At 31.8% G+C, this 21336-nt stretch overlaps 2 protein-coding genes across 3 annotated transcripts; one reads left to right on the forward strand and one right to left on the reverse strand.

Moving 5' to 3' along the window:
- Positions 1 to 363: 363 nt before the first annotated feature.
- On the reverse strand, positions 364 to 6931 carry LOC114393603 (peptidyl-prolyl cis-trans isomerase CYP57). Of its 2 annotated transcripts, none has more exons than XM_028354959.1 (10): positions 6612 to 6931; positions 5088 to 5266; positions 4670 to 4768; positions 4461 to 4567; positions 4209 to 4350; positions 3747 to 3957; positions 2746 to 2788; positions 1709 to 1904; positions 1187 to 1327; positions 364 to 921 (listed from the first exon to the last, which is right to left on the reverse strand). In XM_028354959.1, exons 1-10 carry the CDS (start codon positions 6829 to 6831, stop codon positions 781 to 783), a joined length of 1479 nt encoding a protein of 492 aa, XP_028210760.1. In that variant the 5' UTR covers positions 6832 to 6931; the 3' UTR covers positions 364 to 780. The 2 variants fall into 2 exon arrangements, with proteins under 2 accessions (XP_028210760.1, XP_028210759.1); XM_028354958.1 differs by having other exon boundaries at positions 2746 to 2791; positions 6612 to 6930.
- An 8872-nt stretch (positions 6932 to 15803) lies between these two features.
- Positions 15804 to 20467, forward strand: LOC114391722 (U-box domain-containing protein 52-like). The gene is made up of 6 exons (XM_028352686.1): positions 15804 to 15833; positions 16232 to 16386; positions 17365 to 17518; positions 17793 to 17873; positions 18423 to 18848; positions 19450 to 20467. The coding sequence occupies exons 1-6, from the start codon at positions 15804 to 15806 to the stop codon at positions 20149 to 20151; spliced, it is 1548 nt and encodes a 515-aa protein (XP_028208487.1). The 3' UTR covers positions 20152 to 20467.
- Positions 20468 to 21336: the final 869 nt, after the last annotated feature.

The raw sequence follows: 21336 nt of genomic DNA on the forward strand, positions 1-21336 counted from the left end.
CACGCCAGCTTTATACACTAACTGTTGATGCATATTTAAAAATGTGTCCCAATAAACAAAACAAATCACATCAAATAGGTTTTCAATATAATATAAAGGGTATTGATAGTACCTTTGAGACCATGGTTAAAAAAGTAAAAGAAAAAAATATTTATGATAAAAATCATAGAAGAACATAAAATTTTTATTAATAACATAATTTTGAATATCCTGATAAAAAAATTTCTCTTTAATTCTTTAAGTAATGTCCTATTCTTTAACTAATGTCCTAAGGACACTGTTAACATTTGCCCAATATAAAATCTCGAACTAGGAACTTCTAATCCGATGTGAAAAACCATGTGCATGATGCATTACCAAACATGCTATTAATTTGAATACCCATATAAAATAGTGCAACGTAAAACCCATCTCAACTAGCATAATTCTGAGTAACGACTTCATCTGCCGAAATCGTTAGTTCCACAATAATACAATATTCTCTTGAATCCTAAATATATAAAACACAACAACTTGGTGTGTTAAAATCTACACAATACATCTTTTGACATTGGACCAAAAATACGAACAATTCAAAGTAGGTCCTTTCATGAGTAACCCCACATCTCACTCACCAATATCAATGTACTTGCCAACCATGTTTGCTAAACTCCTCAATGCAACATTTTTCTCCTGGGTTCCTATTAGGGCAAGTTTACTTTCCCAGCAGCACAGTGATGTGCTAGCCTTGAAAACCAATCAGCTTTGTATATTTACACAGCCATGTTGGCACATGTAAGGTCAAGTAAGGGAACTCCCAGCCCACTCTCGTTCTCGTCTCTTTTGTTTGGCTATCATCCTATTGAACTTCTCTTTCCCCTTCTCCAGAAGAGGGTCATGCACAACATAGTCGTTTGGGTCTTCATTGCGAGACATGCGGTCCTGCATATTTACAACAAAATTACAGGCAAAATTTAAGGTGGCAAAAAAGTACTGATGTGGTTTGAATTCAGAAAGGAATTATTTCAAATTATAAAATTAGTGTATATATCTTGGCACATGACTACATAGATTTCATTAGAAGTGTCTAATTTAATGATTTTCTGCATGTTGATAAGCATTGTTTCAGATAGATAAGACACATGATGTGGATGGAAAATAAAATGATTTTATATGTATTGAGATGAAACGCAAAGAGAAAACTGACCTTGCCAGTCTGTGGGGCAAACTTTAAACTAACACCTTTCCAGTCTGACAATTCCTCATTACTAACGTCTTCAGATTCATCAGTTGGGGGTGTCGCCTTTGCTGATAAAGAATTCTTAAATTTTTCAAGTTTAGCCAGAACCTAAAGATAGAGATACAAAAGGAGCAGCGTTACTCATGAAAATCAATTGAAAATATGCAAACATATTATAAAAGAACCCATAGTCTTTAGAAATGTAGAAACAAAATATTAACCCCATAATCTGAGTTTTCAGACATCAGCAATTGAGCAAATGTTCAATTAGCTGTCAATCTCATTTATCTAGAAATTTCCAGTCAACTACTCTTAACATGTCTCAGCAGATTATCAGTCAAGCAGGCTCAAGCTATAATTCCCTATCAATCACATTTCTTGATAGTCTAGAACAATCTAGAACACAAGCCAAAAAATAATTTAAAAAATACAAAGGGAATAAGAAAACAGAAGATAAAACATACAAATAAATAAAAAATCATAACATACTTCATCTTCACGCCCTTGAAGTCTGCGTTTCTTCTGCTTCTGCAATTGTCTTCCTCTCTCAGCTTGATTCAATAGTTGCAAATCTGCATCTGCATTAGACATTCGTTCAGCTCTTGCTTCAGATCCAACTCCCTTTTTCTTCAAGGACAATTTTTCCACCTTTGGTTGATCCTCATCAACACTTACAGCATTGGACCTGACAAGAAAACATTCAACAATTTAATGAGGTTAAGACAGTAATTACAAACTGCTTGGATAATTGTAAAAGCCACAAAACAAGCTCAGATATTTAGAAAATCCAATAAGTCTATTTGGAAATCCAAGCAAGCAAACTTCATAGGCAATAGAAGGCAAACAAGAAGCCACTTTAAAATATTTCTTTGGCACATAACTGACAGTATATTTCTCCGTTAATTAAATAAATAATGAACACTAGCCAGAACAGAAGCAAAAAAAGTAAACTGATTACAGTTGATTTCTCAGGTAATGCAGCCATGAATTAGGAATCTCAAACATTCCTTAGGAGAAATATCAAATATCAGATAGATATCTATATGCAAGAAATATCTGGCATTTATTAAAATCCATACATATCCTGGAACTCTGGAGAATGAACAAGATTACTTTAGGAAATATTATCCTTATATGCAATTAAGAATAAACACGCAAGTACAATGTGTTTTCATTGCACAGGAACAGTTCCTTATGTGAATTAAATGTGATATGCAGCCAAGCACAACCATCTAATAATCGCCTCTACCTTGGGTCCTTGGCCACAAGTTCAAATAGCTTTGTTCCCAAATATGCTAGTGCAGAAACATGGAGTAAGTATTGGCCAAAGGCTACCCATAACGAGCCTAATAGTTCATTATTGTTTCACAGCAATATTATACAATTCAAAAGAACTAAATTTGTTTTTTTTTATCATATTATAATATAAACCAACACCATTCAAATATCCACATTGACACTCTTGTGACAACAGCTAAAAGATAATGTGAAAGCCATAACAGAATGTCAAATGTTAATATTTTTACCTGGCTGCAGACGACGTATCATGGTTCTCTGGACTGGACCTTCCTGCTGATTAAAAATTTAAAAATAAGGTGAGCCTTGATACCAAATATATTTTGAATACGAAAAAAAAAAAAATATATATATATATATATATATATAAAGAAAGAAAGAAAGCGATATCATAAGCTGTTCAAAGGAATCAACAGCTAAAGTGTTGGTATGGTACATATAACGATTACAGCATGCACAAATAAGAAACTTCTGCCATAGATTTATAAATTTATATACTAAATTCCACTAATCCCCAATTCATTACCGTTGTAATTAAATTTATTTCATTATTGCATGTTGTCATTTACATTTGCTCTTGTAACTACAAAATATAGTAAACATTCCCCTAGAATGTTAAAAAAGCAAAAAGGAATTTTAAAATTTGCATTTTACACTGAACCTAAAGATCCAATATACTAGCAGTTGTGGGTGTCTCGATTAATTGCTCATACAGTAACATTACATCTTCTAACCATTTTTTCATTTGTTACAACTAAAATATTTATGCCATACATGTACATTATTTGATCTCATTTGACAAGTGCCAGATGTCATTTCAATGACTTGATTCTACCACACCCCGTGCAATTCAATATTTTCTAATTCTATTTCCAAAATGTTAACTATTACTACATGTTTTCTGTACCCCTACTGATCCAACAAGCATTACCATAAGAGTGAGAATTGAATTTCATAATGTTGATACTTCAAAAGTACATCATTTTTATGTTTAGTTTTCAAATTGACAGATGGGATTAGTATCAAGTGGCCACAATAATTTCTAAAAGATTTATCTTCTGTTGGGGATGAAGAGGGAATAAACAAGGCAGCCTGACAGTGACTCTGATAGCACAATGTCATGGTTATAAGATCATTGAAACTTGCATAGGTAGAACCAGAAACATTCCCTAGATCAGAGGTTGAGATGTAACAAACTACAATATATAATATTAAAGACAATTTGAGGTACCATTTCGCAACTTTGGCTTGGGAGGGAGATCACCCAACTCCTTCCTCTTTTTGAGTATTTGCATGCGCATTCTTGCATCAAAATCTGCTTCATCGTCATCACTGAAATTAAGACATGCCATGCTACCAGCATCTGAATCTTTCTGAGGCTCGTCTTTCTTTGAGTTAAGTGCATCCCTTACAGATAATTGCATATCTCTTCTTGATGAACTCTGCAACAAGAAATACAAGCAATCTTATGTGTGCGGCCATTTGATGTAACACTTATGTTGTTAGTTTTCATTGAAATATGAACTTTCAGGGTGAAATTATCAATTGAATGGGTAATACTGGGACTCTGGGAGCTGTGAGCCAAAAGCAGCTACTGCAAAGTGCAAATTATTAACAGATAAAGTACTAAAAAATTGCAAATAATGCATACAAGGTGTCAAGTAAGAGTTCTACTTTTACTAGACCTTATTACCAGTTCATTATTAAGAGTATCTTCCTTTAGAAGACGAGGATCGTTCAAGACATCGTGACTGCTCTTAATCTTTTGCTTCACCGATGCCAATTCCTTTTCCTCTTCTTCAGCTTCTTCCCCAAATGAAAGCAAGTTCAATTTTCTGTAATTTGAATTTTAAAAAAATAAGCATCATGCTTCTTGGAGAGTAAGCATTCTGCATTGAGTATTTGAATTATAAGACATTTTTATTTTCTAGGAGGTTGAACATACTTTACGCCTTTTTTCCCTGACTCTTTATTTTTTGTATCAGCTTTAGCTTCAATCTGAAGTTTTTGAAGTGTTCTTGGAACAATATCTTCAAATGGATTCCATAACACCTAGAACAAGCATATTAAGATGTTAGGGAGGTTAAATTCTCCATTCACTGAACACAAACTTCAAATTATCTTTTAGCGATGTCAATCAAAAGCACAACGAACCTCAACTGATAATATCTTCGGCGGATCTAAAGGCCGGTCATTCTTATCAGTTTCAAGTTCACCCAGCCTCAAAAGATTATACATTGTATCTCCCGTCACCTGAAGTCAAATAACAGAGAGAACAATGAATGCATCCCTAACAAATTACAAAATGAAAAGTTTTTGCTACAATATAATTTATTTTTTCAAATGTCATCATAAAAGTACCATTTCATTTTGTTTTTCTATTTTCAAAAGTATAGAAAAGAATGAAGAAAACACTCTATGGTTTCCAATTTTATTTTTTATGTTCACTGTTTCTAATACAGATCTTTGAAGACAAGAATTAAAGCAAAACCAATGTGACAAGGATCAATAATTAAAAGTTAAAATAGAAAACGATAACAAAATTCATTTTCTAGAACCAAATAACTCTTACTTTTCCAAAAATGGTATGCTTGCGATCAAGCCAATCACAGCGGTCGAGAGTGATGAAAAACTGACTTCCATTGGAATTCAGAGTTCCGGCATTGGCCATTGCAACTATTCCTCTGTGCTTGAATTTCAGACGTGAATGAAACTCATCAGCAAAAACACCACCATAAATGCTTTCACCACCTACAACAACAACACAACAACAATTAGTTTATAAAAACCACTAAACAATCAGAAGAAGTCACAAACCACATGGCATCCATAAATCACATTAGCTAGCTACTACAACAGAACAAATATGTTATTATGTTTGGAAACATGGTGGATGAATCACGTTTAAAAAACCATGGTAGCCTCAAAGCTACTTGCTAGCGTGGTGAAAAAACATGGCAGGACACCATGGTTTCCTTAAATCACCATAAAACCAAACACACTACTCATGGTGGGAAGTATCAATTAATTTGCCTCCTGTTAGACGTGATTTCAGCAAAAATACAAATGTTTGTTTACTGTTAGGCCAAATTGATTTTGCCTCCAAACCTTGGTATCACTGGAAGTGATAAAAAGTAGCTTCTGTGTTGATTGAAAAACTTGCACTAAGTCTTACATCAAACTTGCTTTTAGGATAAAAACACATCCAAAGCAACCTAAAGTTGCTACAAGTTACAATCAATTATGAATCCAGAATTAATTCTTCAAGTAAACACGTAAACATTCAACTAAAATCTCGTTAACAGATATTTCAACCAACATGATTATGAATAATCCAACAATCCAACGTAAATCTATACACACATTGAAGAGATAAAAAGTAACTTTTGCATTAGATTGAGAATTTCACTCTAAATTTTACATTACAATACTTCCAAACATAAATCAATTCACTTCAAAATCAATTATGCAAAAACAAATTCATTTAAAATCAATCATGCAAACGATCACTCATATCTTCAATTATGCAAAAACATATTCATTTAAAATCCAGAACTAATTCTTCAATGTATAAGACTATTTGGATTAAAGTTAGGAAAGTACTTTTACAAATTCCAAATTTCCAATGCATAATAACGAATTCCAATGCACTAAATGAAGAAAAAAATTGTTGCTTCCAGAGTAAACTGCACTAAACATGTAAACATTTAACTAAAATCTCGTTAACTGATATTTCGACGAGATTATTATATCTCAACGTGATTCCGAATAATCCAACGTTAATCCAATCACACATCTAGAGTGATAAAAAGCAGCTTTTGCTTTAAGATTGAAAAACTTCATACTAAATTTTACATCCAATTTGATTTCAGAATCAGAACGCATCCAAATTTCAAACACAAATCAATTCACTTCAAAATCAATAATGCAAAAAAGAAAAAATCATTTAAAATCAATTATGCAAATGCTCACTCAAACACACGCACGCGCACACACACACACACACACACACACTTAGTTTCAATTTTTGAGATAAGAATATGGAAGAAAAAAAATGAAAGACGAAGGGGGCTGAATTAGAGCGCGTGGGAAGCACCGGTGCCGGTGCCGGTGGGGTCGCCGCTTTGGACGAGGAAGTCCTTGATGATGCGGTGGAAGATGGTGTTGTCGTAATAGTTTTCGAGGCAGAGCTGAACGAAGTTCCTCGCGGCCTTCGGAGCCTCTTTCGGCCACAGCTCAATGTCCAAAGGACCGCGCGTAGTGTTCACCACCACCTTCCCCTTCGTCGGAGGCTCTAGAACGTAAACCGACGACATCTTCTTCTTCTATTCCGAACGCTTCTTCACCACCGCACAAACCACTCTTTCTGTGTGAGGGTTTTCAACTTTTGATTTGTTTCTGATTTCTTTATTTTTTTTACGATCAATTTGTTTCGGATTTCAATTCCCTCTTTTTTTTATTATTTAGGTTTAATCGTAAATTTTATGTTTCAATTTTGTTATTTTATAAATTTTATCATTTCAAGTTTTATTTTGGTGAATTTTACCCACACAAGCGCGACAGTTTTTCTTTATCAAGGTGATTTTGTAAAATTATATTGATACTCCTGATATTCGTTGTAATTATAATCAGCATAGAAAAATTATTTTTGCAGCGGTTATAACAACAATGCAGAAAGTAATTTTTCTATATCAATTATGATTATAATCGATATTTTTTAAAAATATAAAAAAATATTTTTTACATCATTTTTTATTGATGTGATAATAAAATATATAAAAATAAAAAAAAATATAGTAAAATTTGTAAAATATTGAAAGTTAAATGATAAAATTTATAAAAAAAAAACTTAAGTAATAAAATTACAAAATTATGAAAGGCACAAAATTACAGAAATAAAATTTGAGAGACAAAGTTCACATGAAAATTTAACAATACAATTAACCTTATTATTTATTCATGAAAAAAAGGCACAAATGCCTAAACTCAAAAGTTATCTTATATAATATGATGTGATTTTTGAAAGATAAAAAAAGTTAAAATAAAATATTTTAGTGATTTATAATAGTTTAGAATAAAAATTACAGAAGAAAAATGACATCAAATAGAATTATTCTCATTATAATAGTTATATATTTGTTTATTTGAAAAATAAAATAGTTTAGCAAATTAGTTAAGAAAAAATATTACTTCTTATATAAATTTTTTTTTATTTTTATATTCTATATACCAGGACAATCGATTAAATTTTAAAAGATGTAAGTTTTTGGGTAAATAAGAAAAAAAAAGACTGCATTAAAATAATATATTTTAGAGTTTTTATGTAAAATAAAAAAAACATGGTATGCTTATATGATTATTAAAATACTTTTTATTTTATAAATTTTAGGTTATTTGAATGCAATAATATAAAAATATTTTTTACAAAATTACTATAAAAAATTATTAATAAAACATGTTTCGATATAAAAAAATTGTAAATAATTTAAGATTGTGTTTCACAAGTCTTATATTTGTATTTTTTAGGGAAATATTAATTAGTATGATTTATTTTCTCATTATGAAATTTTAAAAAAGAAATACTTACAAATAGATGTCAAAATAGATCATATTAACTTAGGCCTTATTTGGGCGGTTTTGAAATTTTTAGTCCTGAGATTTTTAAAAATGAAATTTGTTTTAGTAAAGTTTTTAGTTTTTAAAGAGTTGTAGCAAATTAAAAAGATGAATAAAATTAGTCAACCATTTTATCTTATCTTACCTCGTTATAAAACTATGGTGGTGGCACTAGTGACATTAGTGGTAAGAGGGTGGTGATTGTGGTAGTAGGGGTGCGATAAAATCCATTTTCATCTTAATTCTAATGGAATTTGTTGTATCGTTTTGATAATTTTGAGCAATATAAATTCGTGCTAAATTGGTGCATGCGTTAGGAACCTCTAAAGGAATAGAAAACAGCTTAAAAGGGGTGAAATGGCTCTAGTTGTATAAGAACGACCCAATGCTTAATTATATGCAGATCATGCATGTCAAACTCTGCCTGAGAAAATATGCACAACCCCATGCATGGGGTGTGAAGATCAAGCAATGCTCCGAACATTATGCACGAACCTGTGTTTAACATCACAAGTTTCGAGTATTAGTATTACATCTTAAGGAAAAGTCTTAATTACGAGGAACTTGTTGTTATATTAATCGTGTAACTTTATTATTTGTTATGTTGTGTTATTAGTTATGCTTTGAGCATATGTATGTGCTATAAAAGAGTGTACATTCATGTGCATGTGTACTTATTGTTATTCTTAATATCATTATTAACATTATTATTAATATGTTGTGGTTGTTGATATTATTATTATTATTTGTTATATTGTGTTGGTGATTCTATTATTGCAATATATATGTTATTGTTAGTAGTTGTATAATAACGATAGCACTACTATTGTTATTCTATTATTAATATCGTTATTATTAGTATTATTGTATTATCAATATTATTATGTTTATTACTATTGTAAATGCTCTAGTGATGGTGATTAGTGAACACAAGATAATAGGACCTAGAGAGTGCCTAGGGCCCAATAAGGGGCTAAGTCAACCCAAACTCTTACCATCTAAGTTTTATAAGAATGAAGAAAGTGAGACATGATAGGGTTATTAGTTACTGGAGTTAGAAAGAAAGAAAATAATAATAAGATAGAAGAGGACAAAAAGAAGATAAAGGAAGAAGGGAGTTGGAGACTCAAGCTTGAAGCTCTCATTCGTGCCTCAGTTAGGTGAGTGTTTTGTCATCCTTCCTAAGCTTACCTCTATGTTTCTTGTTGTTCTACTTGTCTTCCCCACCCTTTTGGATGGTTTCTTCCCTTTCCCTTTTCTTTTTTTAGGTTATGGATTGATGATTTTGGAATGATTATGAGTGATTAAGGCTTGATTATGGACGATTGAAGGTTGGGATATGTTGTACAAGTGTTTAGGAGTTTATAATGAGTGTTAGGAATGATTAGGGATGAATGGGTTCATAAAAACCCAAAATCGTGAAGTGTTGTTATGCACTGGTCACTTAAGCAAACTTGATCGCTTAAGTGAAATTGGGAATTGAGGTTTGACATGATTTTGAGTTTGCTTAAGCGAGCAAAAGATCTCGCTTAACGAGTTGTGTGGCCTGAACTAGGAAAAGTGATCTTCATGAAATATGTATCCCTAGATGTTAGCTAACTAATGACGTTGGTTTCACTAAAAAATAAGTTGTGTAACTCAAGATAAGTTCGTATTAGTGAGCAAAGGTCAAATTGTCAGAATTACACAATCAATTTGTATTCTTTCTAATTTTAGGCATAATAGACTACATAACTAGCTTTCAAAGTAAACATAAAAGTTGTAGACAACCATCTTATCTTTAAAATAAGATAAAATGAAACTTGATAGAATTAGTATAATTATAAATATAGTGGTTACACCTCAAAGTGGTCATAGACACGTAATGAAAATGATAGAAGTAATACTTAAAACTTAAAAGATGTTATAGCAATTGTAATACAAAGTAGATGATATAATTGATGTGTGGCATAAAGTTAAGATGTGCATGACTTGATTGAATGATGATATTGAATACATGTGTTGATGTTGTAACTTGAATGGTGATTTATGAGTGTTGTGGAATCATTTAATGTTTTACTTTATCTCTAAAGTGTGAATTGTAATGAATGATATTCATGTGCACATGGTGAATCAAGTGATGTCGTGATAATGTTTTGAATTTATTTATATGCAGCTTGAGTTCATGTGGAACAGGGACCACCATGCTATGATGGTTCATGATTAAATGTCATTGCAACAAGTGACCTAGTCTATGCAGGGCAAATATGAGCTCAGGTGGTATTTTGGCCATGAGTTATCTAGCCTATGTGGGGGTGAGAATGAGCTCACTATGTGTGGTGTGAGGTTCAATAGAACCACTTGTGCATGATTGTGTGAGACATGCATCATAAATGTGTCATAAATGTGCATATGATTATAAGACAGGGGATATGGTCGAGCTTCACTGGGGATGACATGAATAAGTTAAAGTATTACCCTGTCCTTAGGGGGTATCCAATTTGGAATCTCCTTGTGTCTCAAGTTGATCCCATGGGCTGGAGTATCCTTGCAAGACTAAGTAACTCTGATGTACTGCCAACAATTTTGTTTAGATGAGAGCGTACTAATGGGATCATATGAGTCTGCTACTACATATTCTTCCGAGCTTCTTTCATAAATGTTTTACTGGTATCATATGCATATGAGAAAAACAAAAAGAACATCGCATTGGATACGTGCATTATGAATTTGCTAGCTTGTGTGGTTTTTGTGACGTGGGTGCCATGTATGCACTATGTTGTACTTGTGTGATGTGTTGAGAATATGTATGATTATCATAGTGACTAATAAAGTGATTATATGTGGTTGTAAGGTTAAGGACATGGAGGGAGATATACCCAGAATGCACTATATGAGTATAGATGTTGGAATGTATTTTTTCGTCTAAGGATGAACTGGTGTAAAGTGAGTGTTAGGGAGTAAATCCTTAATAAGGAAAGTCATGTTAAACAAGAGAGAGATGTGAAAGTATCTTACTAGTTAAAGAATAAATCCTAAGATATTAATGAAAGTGAACCAATGTACTAGAATGAGCATATATAAGAAATAAATAAGAGGAAAATGTTTTATGATTGAAGAATGTAGACCCAACCTTAGAAATGATAGGGTTTGATAGAGACCGAAAAAAGGTAAAATCATGAGAAGCAAATTATTGAATTGTTCTAGTAAAGGATTCTAAGACAACCTTGGAGTCCTTAGAGTACTCACTGAGACATTATGTCTCACTCCTTTAAGTTTCTTTATTTTCAGGAAAACATGTGACTACATGTGTCATTGGAGCATGGAGTGTTGTGTTGTTTTATATCCATATCTATTTCATTTTATGTTGTATGATGTATATATGTTACATGAAATAAGTTATATTTGTGACATCCTCTACCTTCACAAATATAAATAAATAATAAAAAGAAATAATATCATGCGAAATTATTTTTTTCTTCTTTAAAAGACATTTAATTTAAATTAATTCAAAAAGGTAAAAGGTTCACATTCACTTAGTGAAATCATAGTAGAAATTGTTCGAGTAAAAAAATAAAGTTATCTCAACTCAAAACAAGGCCGCCTATTCTAAATAAATATAAAACAAAAGCTAAAACAGAAAATATAACACAATTATATCATTCACGAAATTATAACATATGAGGTAAAATCTTACGCCCCGATGTCACACTTATCAGAGCATATCCCTATCACAAGCTAAGTCTCTCAATCTCCAGCATGAAACTCATTATATTTTGGCTCACCTGAAACAAAATGGCAATCAGCCCAAACACAAACACACACCGAGAGTGAGTTATCTCATTTGTATATAATAAAACATTAGAGCATGTGAAACATATAATACTTAGAGCTGAATTTATATAAATAACATCACTTCACAAAATCACACACATTATTCACACTCATTCAAGTTCACGCACTCCAGAAAATAATATCAAACAGTAATTGTTAACTCAATGAAAGTCAAACACAAGCGTTATGCAACAAATACGTTAGACTCAAGCCTATATGCAATCTAGTACCTTTTTTTAGTGAAAAACCTCGTCGAGTGCCTTGGAGTACATGACGGGACATGCCTCACAATGGGTAAGTCAGGTTACTCTCACTAAGTGAAATCATAGGGAGACCAGTCAAGGTCACTCTGTTCTACGAGAATGCTTCAACCATATGGGATCAACACAAGTTTAAAGGAACATTCAAACTGAATGTATTTACACCCAAGGCCTAGACTCCGAGGAGTCCGTCAGAGCCTCTCCCTCCTGATTTAAGTCCAACCCAGAAAAAAATTTTAACACGCAGACTCAATTGTTTTCAAAATCTCAATTATTTTTCAAAACTATTTTAATTCAATATGCCTCAAGTGATTAAACTCGTCGGGTTCCCACCGTGGAACCCATCACAACTCATCACGCATTAACTCATCGTCCTTAGAGGGTCTTACAGTTGTGTGATTACATAATTCATAGTTCATAACTCAATACATACAACATTTCTATACCCATGTAATTCACAATTCATTACATAGCAAATGATTATCACTTACACACAATCTCAATCACAATTTCACAATCTCAATAAAATAATTTATCATATCTCATGAATCTTACACATATCATTAGTAGTAATATTTACATGGCAAAAACACTTATAACTTAAATCAAACTATATTATTTTCAATTAAAAAGAACCTTTACAACCATTAATTTGAGGTGTAGCAAAAATAATTATTATTAAGCAATATATAACTAAAAAGCAAGAACCTGGATCACAATTACGTAAAGTGAATCAATTAAGTTGGATTGTTCCTTTTCCTTTGTACTTCACAAGCATGTACATACAGGGGAATCAACTTTTAAAATCTAGTATATATATATATATATATATATATATATATATATATATATATATATATATATATATATATATATGAATATTACCACTGCTGCATTTACAAATATAATAACGAATTAAACATATATATTGCACCTTTAAGGGAAGCCTCTAAGTATCAACATTTTTACTGCTGCAAATCCGTTTAGACTATTAACATTTTAAAATAATTATTCAAACTTGGAGAAAATAAGGACAAATGGGCAAAGTTAATTTACAGTTTATTACAATAAAATATAGGTATCCAACATCAATCATCATCCAACACGAAATTCAATTACTGATATGCATAAAATTAGATGATTCCATACCATAATAAATATAATCCAATACATTCTTTTTTTTACAAATTCACTCCAAGAAAAACCATTAACATCAATTAAATATTTTGTTTTTGCTTATGAAAAACATAAAAGATAACATAAAAAAACCATATGTTTATTGTTAGAATTAATTCACTACGCGCAAGTCAAATTGAAACGCCACTTCCAGTTACATACATATTATTATTATTATTATTATTATTATTATTAGAGTTGATCCTCTAGGGATCTCTATATATTTTCATTCTAATCTTCAAGCGTGAGTAACTCATCCCTTATTTCGATGTAGTCACTCTAGGGTTCTCCATAAGTAATGGTAGCATTTCTGGTACTCTCTAGAACTTCTCCTCCGACTGTTATGTTAAGATTCTTGTGTATGAGAGCAAAAGATGTATTTTTGTAAAAAATTTAAAAATTAATTTATATAGTGAAAAAATTGATGACTTAATCTTATTTTATTTATTTATTTAAAGGAAGTAAATGAATTACTGTTACAATATTTGTATAATACATCGAATCAAGTTATACTTTTATAATTTATTTGTTAACTTCCGCATGATGACGTTCTATGAATGTTTTTCATTTAATTTTCACATCTTTAAAAATTTAAACTTAGTTACGTTAATACCCTTAGGGTGTTATAGTACTATGCATTGCCCGTGCATACCCCTGCGACAAAGCAAACCCATTATCCTATAAATAGTTTAGGTTTTTAAATTGTAAAAGATTTATTAGGTGGTGGAGGACCACCACACCATCCATGGTCTCAACCAATAAACATGGAACACATGAATAATTAAAAATATATTTAACAAATTAAGAGATATACTAAGTAACTACTCAATAAAAATTAATTATTTTATTTCTTAATTTAAGTAATCTTAATCAATTTAAAATATTAAATTATATACGTATCATATTATTATTAATTGGAATCATAAATATGATTGTTTTGAACTACCTAGTAATTTTTCCTTTTTAACGTGCTAAAACTCATTCAAGTCTTCACTCCAAAATCCTTTAAAATTATTTAGATACTAATATATAATAACTCTGTATATTATATTGCCTACCAAAAATAAATGTTACTATAATATAGCCAGAATAAGTAATTTTTTGGTCTGGAGTGTCCCTCAATGTCAAGATGACTAGTCTGGCTTAATGTGTGTATCTATCTTGGCGCAAGATAATTTTACACAGATTTAATTAAACACAAGATAAGTAATTAATTTATGCAATAATGACAACAGTTGAAATTTAGAAAAAAGAAAAGATACCCTTATAGAAGAGGATAACGTTAACCTAAAAAGAAAATTCTGTTTTTGGGTTAGGCATAGTCAAAAGAGCCTAAAAAACGTAAGGATGAGGTTGAAACCTTAGTTGTGTCCGTGTGTTCGAGTGCACCATCTTCGATGAGATTGCATGGGAGTGTTTCATTTCCATCTTCGCATCACCGCAAGAGCTAGGGCGGCTAGCTAGGAATCGTAGAAGAAGAAGAAGAAGAAGAAGAAGAAGAAGAAGAAGAAGAAGAAGAAGAAGAAGAAGAAGAAGAAGAAGAAGAAGAAGAAGAAGAAGGACCTAACCAAGAGCTTCTCTGCTCCTCCTCCTCCTTCTTGCGGTGGCCGGTGTAGTGCGGTGACAGACAACGACCACGACAATAATAATGTCTTCCCATGGTGGGACCACCACAACGCCACCACCCTTAAATGTCACCATGGTGGCTGTGGATAAAGACAAGAACAGTGGCTATGCCTTCCGTTGGACAATTAAACACATTGATAACCCAGTCATCATTGCAGTCCATGTCAAGCACAAAAACATTCCTCATCGTAGGTACCCTCATATCTTTACATGTCTAATTAATTTCATAAGTTTTAGATTAGGTTTTATAATTTTACGTTACATTATTTTATTTTTTTCTATGGACAAATATTAGTGTGTTAAAATGTTAATTTTGTTAGCAGAACAAATCGAATCTGTGATCTGTTTTTCTCTTATACTGTATCTCCATATTACGTTACATTATGTCGTGATATATATCTTCATTTGTGTGTGTGTGTGTTTTTTTTTTTTTGTTACTTATGTTTAACTATGCATGCAGATGAGGGCACCAACGTTTTTCCTCCCGACGAAGACGATATAGCACATGTTTTCAAACCCCTACGTCACATGTGTCATGGCAACATCGTATGTAATTGATATTTGAGCTGAAATTAATTTCTTGTTTAATTCGTTTAGTTAACCAATTTGAAGAAGATTTTAATAACATACTCAGAGTCTCAGGCATTGTAAATATACTGTTATCCCTGCACTTAAAAATTACTCGTCTTACATTTTAACTGTTTTTGTTTCCACATATTTTTCAATCTGTTTTAGCTTTTACAGTTTTGAATGGTCAAATTAAAATGGATTAAAAATATATATGTGTGTGGACTGAAATGAGTAATTTACTAAAACCTGAGAATTGTGTAAGTATAAGACACAAATGAATTAATAATTAAACTTTAGGAGTATTTTTGTTTAGAAGGTGAGAAATAATATTACAATAGAAATTTTATAGTTTGTTTGTGAGATCACACCTCTTATATTTTATTTTAATTTAACAAAATTTCTTCTAAATCAAACACACTTTAGATAAATATTATAAAAATTAATAAATTTATTGGTTATGAGAATCTATGATTGGATATCATAGTCTAAAAATTCTTTACACCCTTGGTGAATACACTATTTATTCATAAAAATAAATGATCATTTTTGTGATTTTGCACTCTCATTTCTGTCGTATTCAATCAAATGGTGTTGGTGATTTTTTTTTTATTTTTAAATCGTGTTGGTGATGATACTTGATACTTGAAACTTTCAGGTTATGTTGAAAGAAGCCGTAATCGATGATAGTGATGTTGTCAAAGGAATTGTGGAATATGCACAGAGAAATCGCGTCAATACTATAGTCGTTGGTGCAACTCACTCGTGTAAGAGTACTTTGGCACGAACTCTGAACCTGAGGAGTGGAAGCAAGTTAAGTGTTGATATTAATTTTTTAATATAACCTTAGTCCTCTTAAAATTTGGCCATTTGCATGCATGACAATTTTATGTTTCCTTTGCATGTACAAATATATATATATATATATATATATATATATATATATATATATATATATATATATATGTATGTATTATGTAATGTGTTAAAGTTTCTTGGTGGTTAAGTTGTCTCAGAAAATGTAAAGGCCATCACGATGTGTCAACAGGCGTGATGAAATCAGCACCAGATTATAGTTCAGTGTACGTAATTTCAAAAGGGAAGATAGTGGGAGCTCGACCAGCAATACGCCCAATGATAAACGTGGTTGCGCCACCAAAAGAAAATGTAGTAAGGTGCCGCACAATTAAAACTTATGAGTAGCTTTCAAATTGCCATATACATTATTACATGCCATGCTGAAATATATAAGTAATGAGGAAACAATGTATATAATATACTATCTAACTCAGTTGATTAAACAGTATACATAAAATGTTAACTTAGTAAACTATCTAGTATCTAGTTTGATTAATATAGATAAATAAAAAAACTCATAAAGAAGAAACATAAACATACTCTTCTAAATGTGAAAAATATATCGGATTAATATTAATTATTAGTCTAAAATTAAAATATAAAGTATAAATTTTTTTAGACTAGTCTCTGAATATATTATTATTAGTATTATTCTATCGAATGTTAATATGTTCCAATATAAATTTACAAATTTTTTCTATTTTATTCTTATTTAGTAATAAGTTTTATATTATAGTCCAATTGTAAATAATTAAATATAATAAATTTGTTAATTTTTATAATAATTATGTTAAAAGTCATAATAACAACTATTTGTAAAATCATATTTGCGATAATTTTTAATTAATTGACACAGTACATAAAAATTAAACTCACAAGTAAAAAGGGGTCTTTAATCTTTTTCATATTTTGGTTTGGCTACAATGAAAACAGGACACATTCACATAGAAGAGGGAGCACCAATGGAAGATCAGAAAGATCAACTCTACTTGAAATGCCAAGGTGTTCTTCAGCTGGTCAGTCAACGAATCAGAGGTCACTATTTAGCCCCAGCTCGGTTGAAAGTGATTCTCCATCAGATTCCTTAGTATGTGTCCCAAAAAAATGAGTTTATCATAAATTAGATTTTTTTCGATAGATATTAATTATTAATTATTAGTATTTTATTAGCGAAGGAAATCAAATTTAGGATTTTTTTCACCCTTCCTTTTTCTTTTAGTACCAAACCAACCTTATAACTCCTCATAAATTGGATTATCTTTGTTGTAAAACTAGAACCATTATGTGGTCAAGTTAATATGGTAAATTTAAGTGGTAAATTTTTTTGGCTATGGAATATTTACTGTTTTACTTCATTCCAGGGAGATTTGGAAGCTGCGATGAAAATGTTGAGGCTCAAATTGAAGCAAACTATGGACATGTACAGCTCAGCCCAAAACAAGGTGATGTAAATTATGTGATTACTGTAGGAAGAAACCTCTAGTTATGTCCTCATTCAACACATCATGCATAGAAAAAAAAAAAAAAAAACTTACCCTTAAAATGATTTACATATTGTAATGCAAAAAAACCACACCTATTACTCCTTCTCTGTAAAATGGTACTACTATGTGATATGAATAAGAAGGGCAAAATATGTTTTTATTTCCCAAAATATTTTGAAATGTTGCTTTAGTCTTTATAAAAATTTGATACATTTTTATTTCCTATATTTATCCAGAAACATGTTTTTTTTTTTATTATTCTTGATGAAGGACTAAAACCATATCAATTTTTGGTAAATGCAGGGACTAATTAAAAATGTATTAAATTTTAATAGGGACTAAATCAAATATTTTAAAATATTTTTGAGAACCAACAAAAACATGTTTATCCTCAAATAAGAAAATAAGGATAGTGACTAATGGAGCTTGAGTATCATACTTTGATGAAATCAAAATGAAGTGTTAAATGAAACAACTCAAAGGGTGTTGTGCAATACATATTGGCAGGCTAAGGAGATTAACCAATGGAAGGAGGAACGTATATCTGAGGAAGCTACTAAGTTGCCTAAAGAGGCAGCTCTAGAACCGGTAGAAATGGAGAAAGTTAAAGCTCAAGCTGCCTTGGAAGCAGCTGAGGAAGCCATTAAGATGGTTGAAAAGGAAGCACAAAAAAGATTTCAGTTAGAGGTCAAGGCTAGGAGAGAGGCACAAGAGAAGGATAGAACATTAAATCGGTTGATCAACAACGATACTAGGTACAGAAAATACAGCATAAAGGATATTGAAGAGGCTACTCAAAAGTTCTCTCCATCATTGAAAGTAGGTGAAGGTGGATATGGACCTGTGTTTAGAGGCCAACTTGATCACACTCCGGTTGCAATCAAAATTTTAAACCCTGAAGCTTCGCATGGAAGGAGGCAGTTCCAACAAGAGGTATGATATGTGTTAGAGTCCACAGTTTAGAGGGGAGAAAAGAGGAAAAAGTAAGAATGTTGAAAGTGAATTTTACTCAAATGAGAAAATCTGTTTACATGAGTACATTGTGGCTTATATTAAAATCTTTAATTGGTTGATGGTATAAAAGTATATACACTGACAGTGCATGAAAATTAACCTCTTTTTAGTAACTTGAACACTTAGAAATGTTTTCAAAGCTAATATGCAACTTTGCATGCTCTAACAATTATGCTTTACATGCAAAATTCAACGTCCAAGTGCCTCTCCTTAGAAGAATAACATGTATAAATATAATTACTGACTTCTCTTTCTCAAAACAATGATTATCTTTCATTACTTTTGCTAGAAACTTCTGAATTCTGCAAGATTATGCTTAGAATTAACTTAGAATGTATTGATAGCATAACGGTTTTATGCAAGAAGTTGAATTTTTGGGCATGGTCGGTGTAAAAATCATTTTTACAATGTCATTCAATCATGTTTTGCCATGTAAGGTTGTTGACTTATAGCGTATCAAAATTAAACTCTTGTATTTATGCAATCTTCACAAAATATATTTTCCTTCTGACATGTGTAGGTTGAGATATTATGCAGCATAAGGCATCCTAACATGGTCCTCCTCCTTGGTGCGTGTCCTGAGTACGGATGCTTAGTGTATGAGTACTTGGAGAATGGCAGCTTAGAAGATAGATTGTTGATGAAAAATAATAGCCCTCCAATTCCATGGTGGAAACGTTTTGAAATAGCTGCTGAAATTGCAACTGCACTCCTTTTCCTTCACCAAACAAAGCCAGAGCCAATTGTGCACCGGGACCTTAAACCCTCCAACATTCTGTTGGACAAGAACTTTGTGAGCAAAATAAGTGATGTAGGCCTTGCAAGATTAGTTCCACCTTCTGTGGCTGATTCTGTCACACAATATCACTTGACTGCAGCTGCTGGAACCTTTTGTTACATTGATCCTGAGTACCAACAAACAGGAAGGTTAACAAAAAAATCAGACATTTATTCCTTGGGGATAATGCTACTACAAATCATCACAGCCAAGCCTCCAATGGGGCTTGCACACCACGTTAAGAGGGCAATTGAGAAGGAAACATTCTCAGAAATGCTTGATATTATGATCAGTGATGTGCCACTGGAAGAGGCTCTAGCATTTGCCAAACTCTCATTGAGTTGTGCAGAGCTCAGCAAAAAGGACAGGCCTGATCTTGCAACAGTTGTGGTGCCGGAGCTTAACCGTTTAAGGGACTTTGGATTGACATTTCAGAAAAATTAGAACCGTAGCCACCCTCCACACTCTCTCACGCATGAAGTCGGCGATTAAGTACTTAAAATAGGGGTTCCATGTTGGTATGTTGGCTCACCTGCCATGTTTGTTTTGTGTAGAGACATTTGCTCCAACTAACTTCTCTGCAGCACGCATTGTTGTTGTGTTGTGAATGCAAGTTTCCAACAGTTTTCTTCTAATGGAAGAGTTCCTTTAATCCAATTAGATGCCTGGTAGTCCAAGTTTGGAAAGTAAGATTGTGATGTAAAAGATAAGAAACATAACTTGTAAACTACATTACTCTTATCGGTGTAAAATACTTTTAACAAATCAGCAATCATCAAGACTTTTATAGTAGTTACTAGTTACTTATAATGTTGAAAAACTTATCTTACATGCTGATTTGTGATTGAATGATAGTGTAAAAACTCTTTACATTGTCAATGCTTAAACTATTAACTCTAAACTTATCTATGCTAGTGTAGACTTGAGTTGTATATAGGAGGGTAGTCAAGTTTTCACATAAGATCTTAAGTAGCTAACACAGTGCCACAAAGTTGATGTTAAATGATGTTAAAGAGACTCTATAGTTAGAGAATATCTTGTGATACTTAAAAGGTGGAATGCTTTGGTACTGTTTGTAATGAGAACAATAGACATAAGCTGTCATAGATATTCATAGCAAGTTATGTTTCATTCATGTAGTGTATGTGGCCATAGTGTCATAGCTTCCATTATACTTGATTATTATTATTATTGTAGCAAGAATTTGCGGGAAAACTCACAAGTGAAGAGGTGGCTCAGAATCTTTAGCTTGCAAAGTAAAGTATAAACTAATCAGCACATATATGAAGTAATACTTTGAAACCAGAATTGAACCACGTAAAGATGGATTGCGTTTGGAGAAAGGTATAGGAAAAAGAAAAAGATTGTAAAAAGAAGCTTTGCTTCGGACCATGAAAATGAAGTGCATATTTACAACATCCAAAATTCAAGGAAACAATAATTTTAGTAATGGCTGGTGCCTGGTGTTCTACTGTTCCGTTGTTATTTTATCCTGTGGTCGAGTCCCCTAATTCTATCATTATAGTATATAAACATCATATTAAAATAACTCAAAAATGAAACAAGAAGGTCCAATATGAAGGGAAAATTACTTAATTTTTTTAACATATATGTTTTCTTTGCTGGAAA

Source organism: Glycine soja, chromosome 17 (genome assembly GCF_004193775.1).
Source record: "Glycine soja cultivar W05 chromosome 17, ASM419377v2, whole genome shotgun sequence".
NCBI classification, from domain to species: Eukaryota; Viridiplantae; Streptophyta; class Magnoliopsida; order Fabales; family Fabaceae; genus Glycine; species Glycine soja.

Bases quoted from the DNA above. Each gene is read 5' to 3' on its own strand.
- LOC114393603 (XM_028354958.1), bottom strand. From the start codon at position 6,831: ATGTCGTCGGTTTACGTTCTAGAGCCTCCGACGAAGGGGAAGGTGGTG. The intron at 4,351-4,460 runs GTATGTTCAACC...TTCAAATTACAG, and splicing joins TCAGGGAAAAAAGGCGTAAA to AAAATTGAACTTGCTTTCAT. The intron at 2,792-3,746 runs GTACCTCAAATT...ATTTTTAATCAG, and splicing joins CAAGCCAAAGTTGCGAAATG to CAGGAAGGTCCAGTCCAGAG.
- LOC114391722 (XM_028352686.1), top strand. From the start codon at position 15,804: ATGAGTAATTTACTAAAACCTGAGAATTGT. The intron at 16,387-17,364 runs GTTAAGTGTTGA...CAATGAAAACAG, and splicing joins AACCTGAGGAGTGGAAGCAA to GACACATTCACATAGAAGAG. The intron at 18,849-19,449 runs GTATGATATGTG...TGACATGTGTAG, and splicing joins GGAGGCAGTTCCAACAAGAG to GTTGAGATATTATGCAGCAT.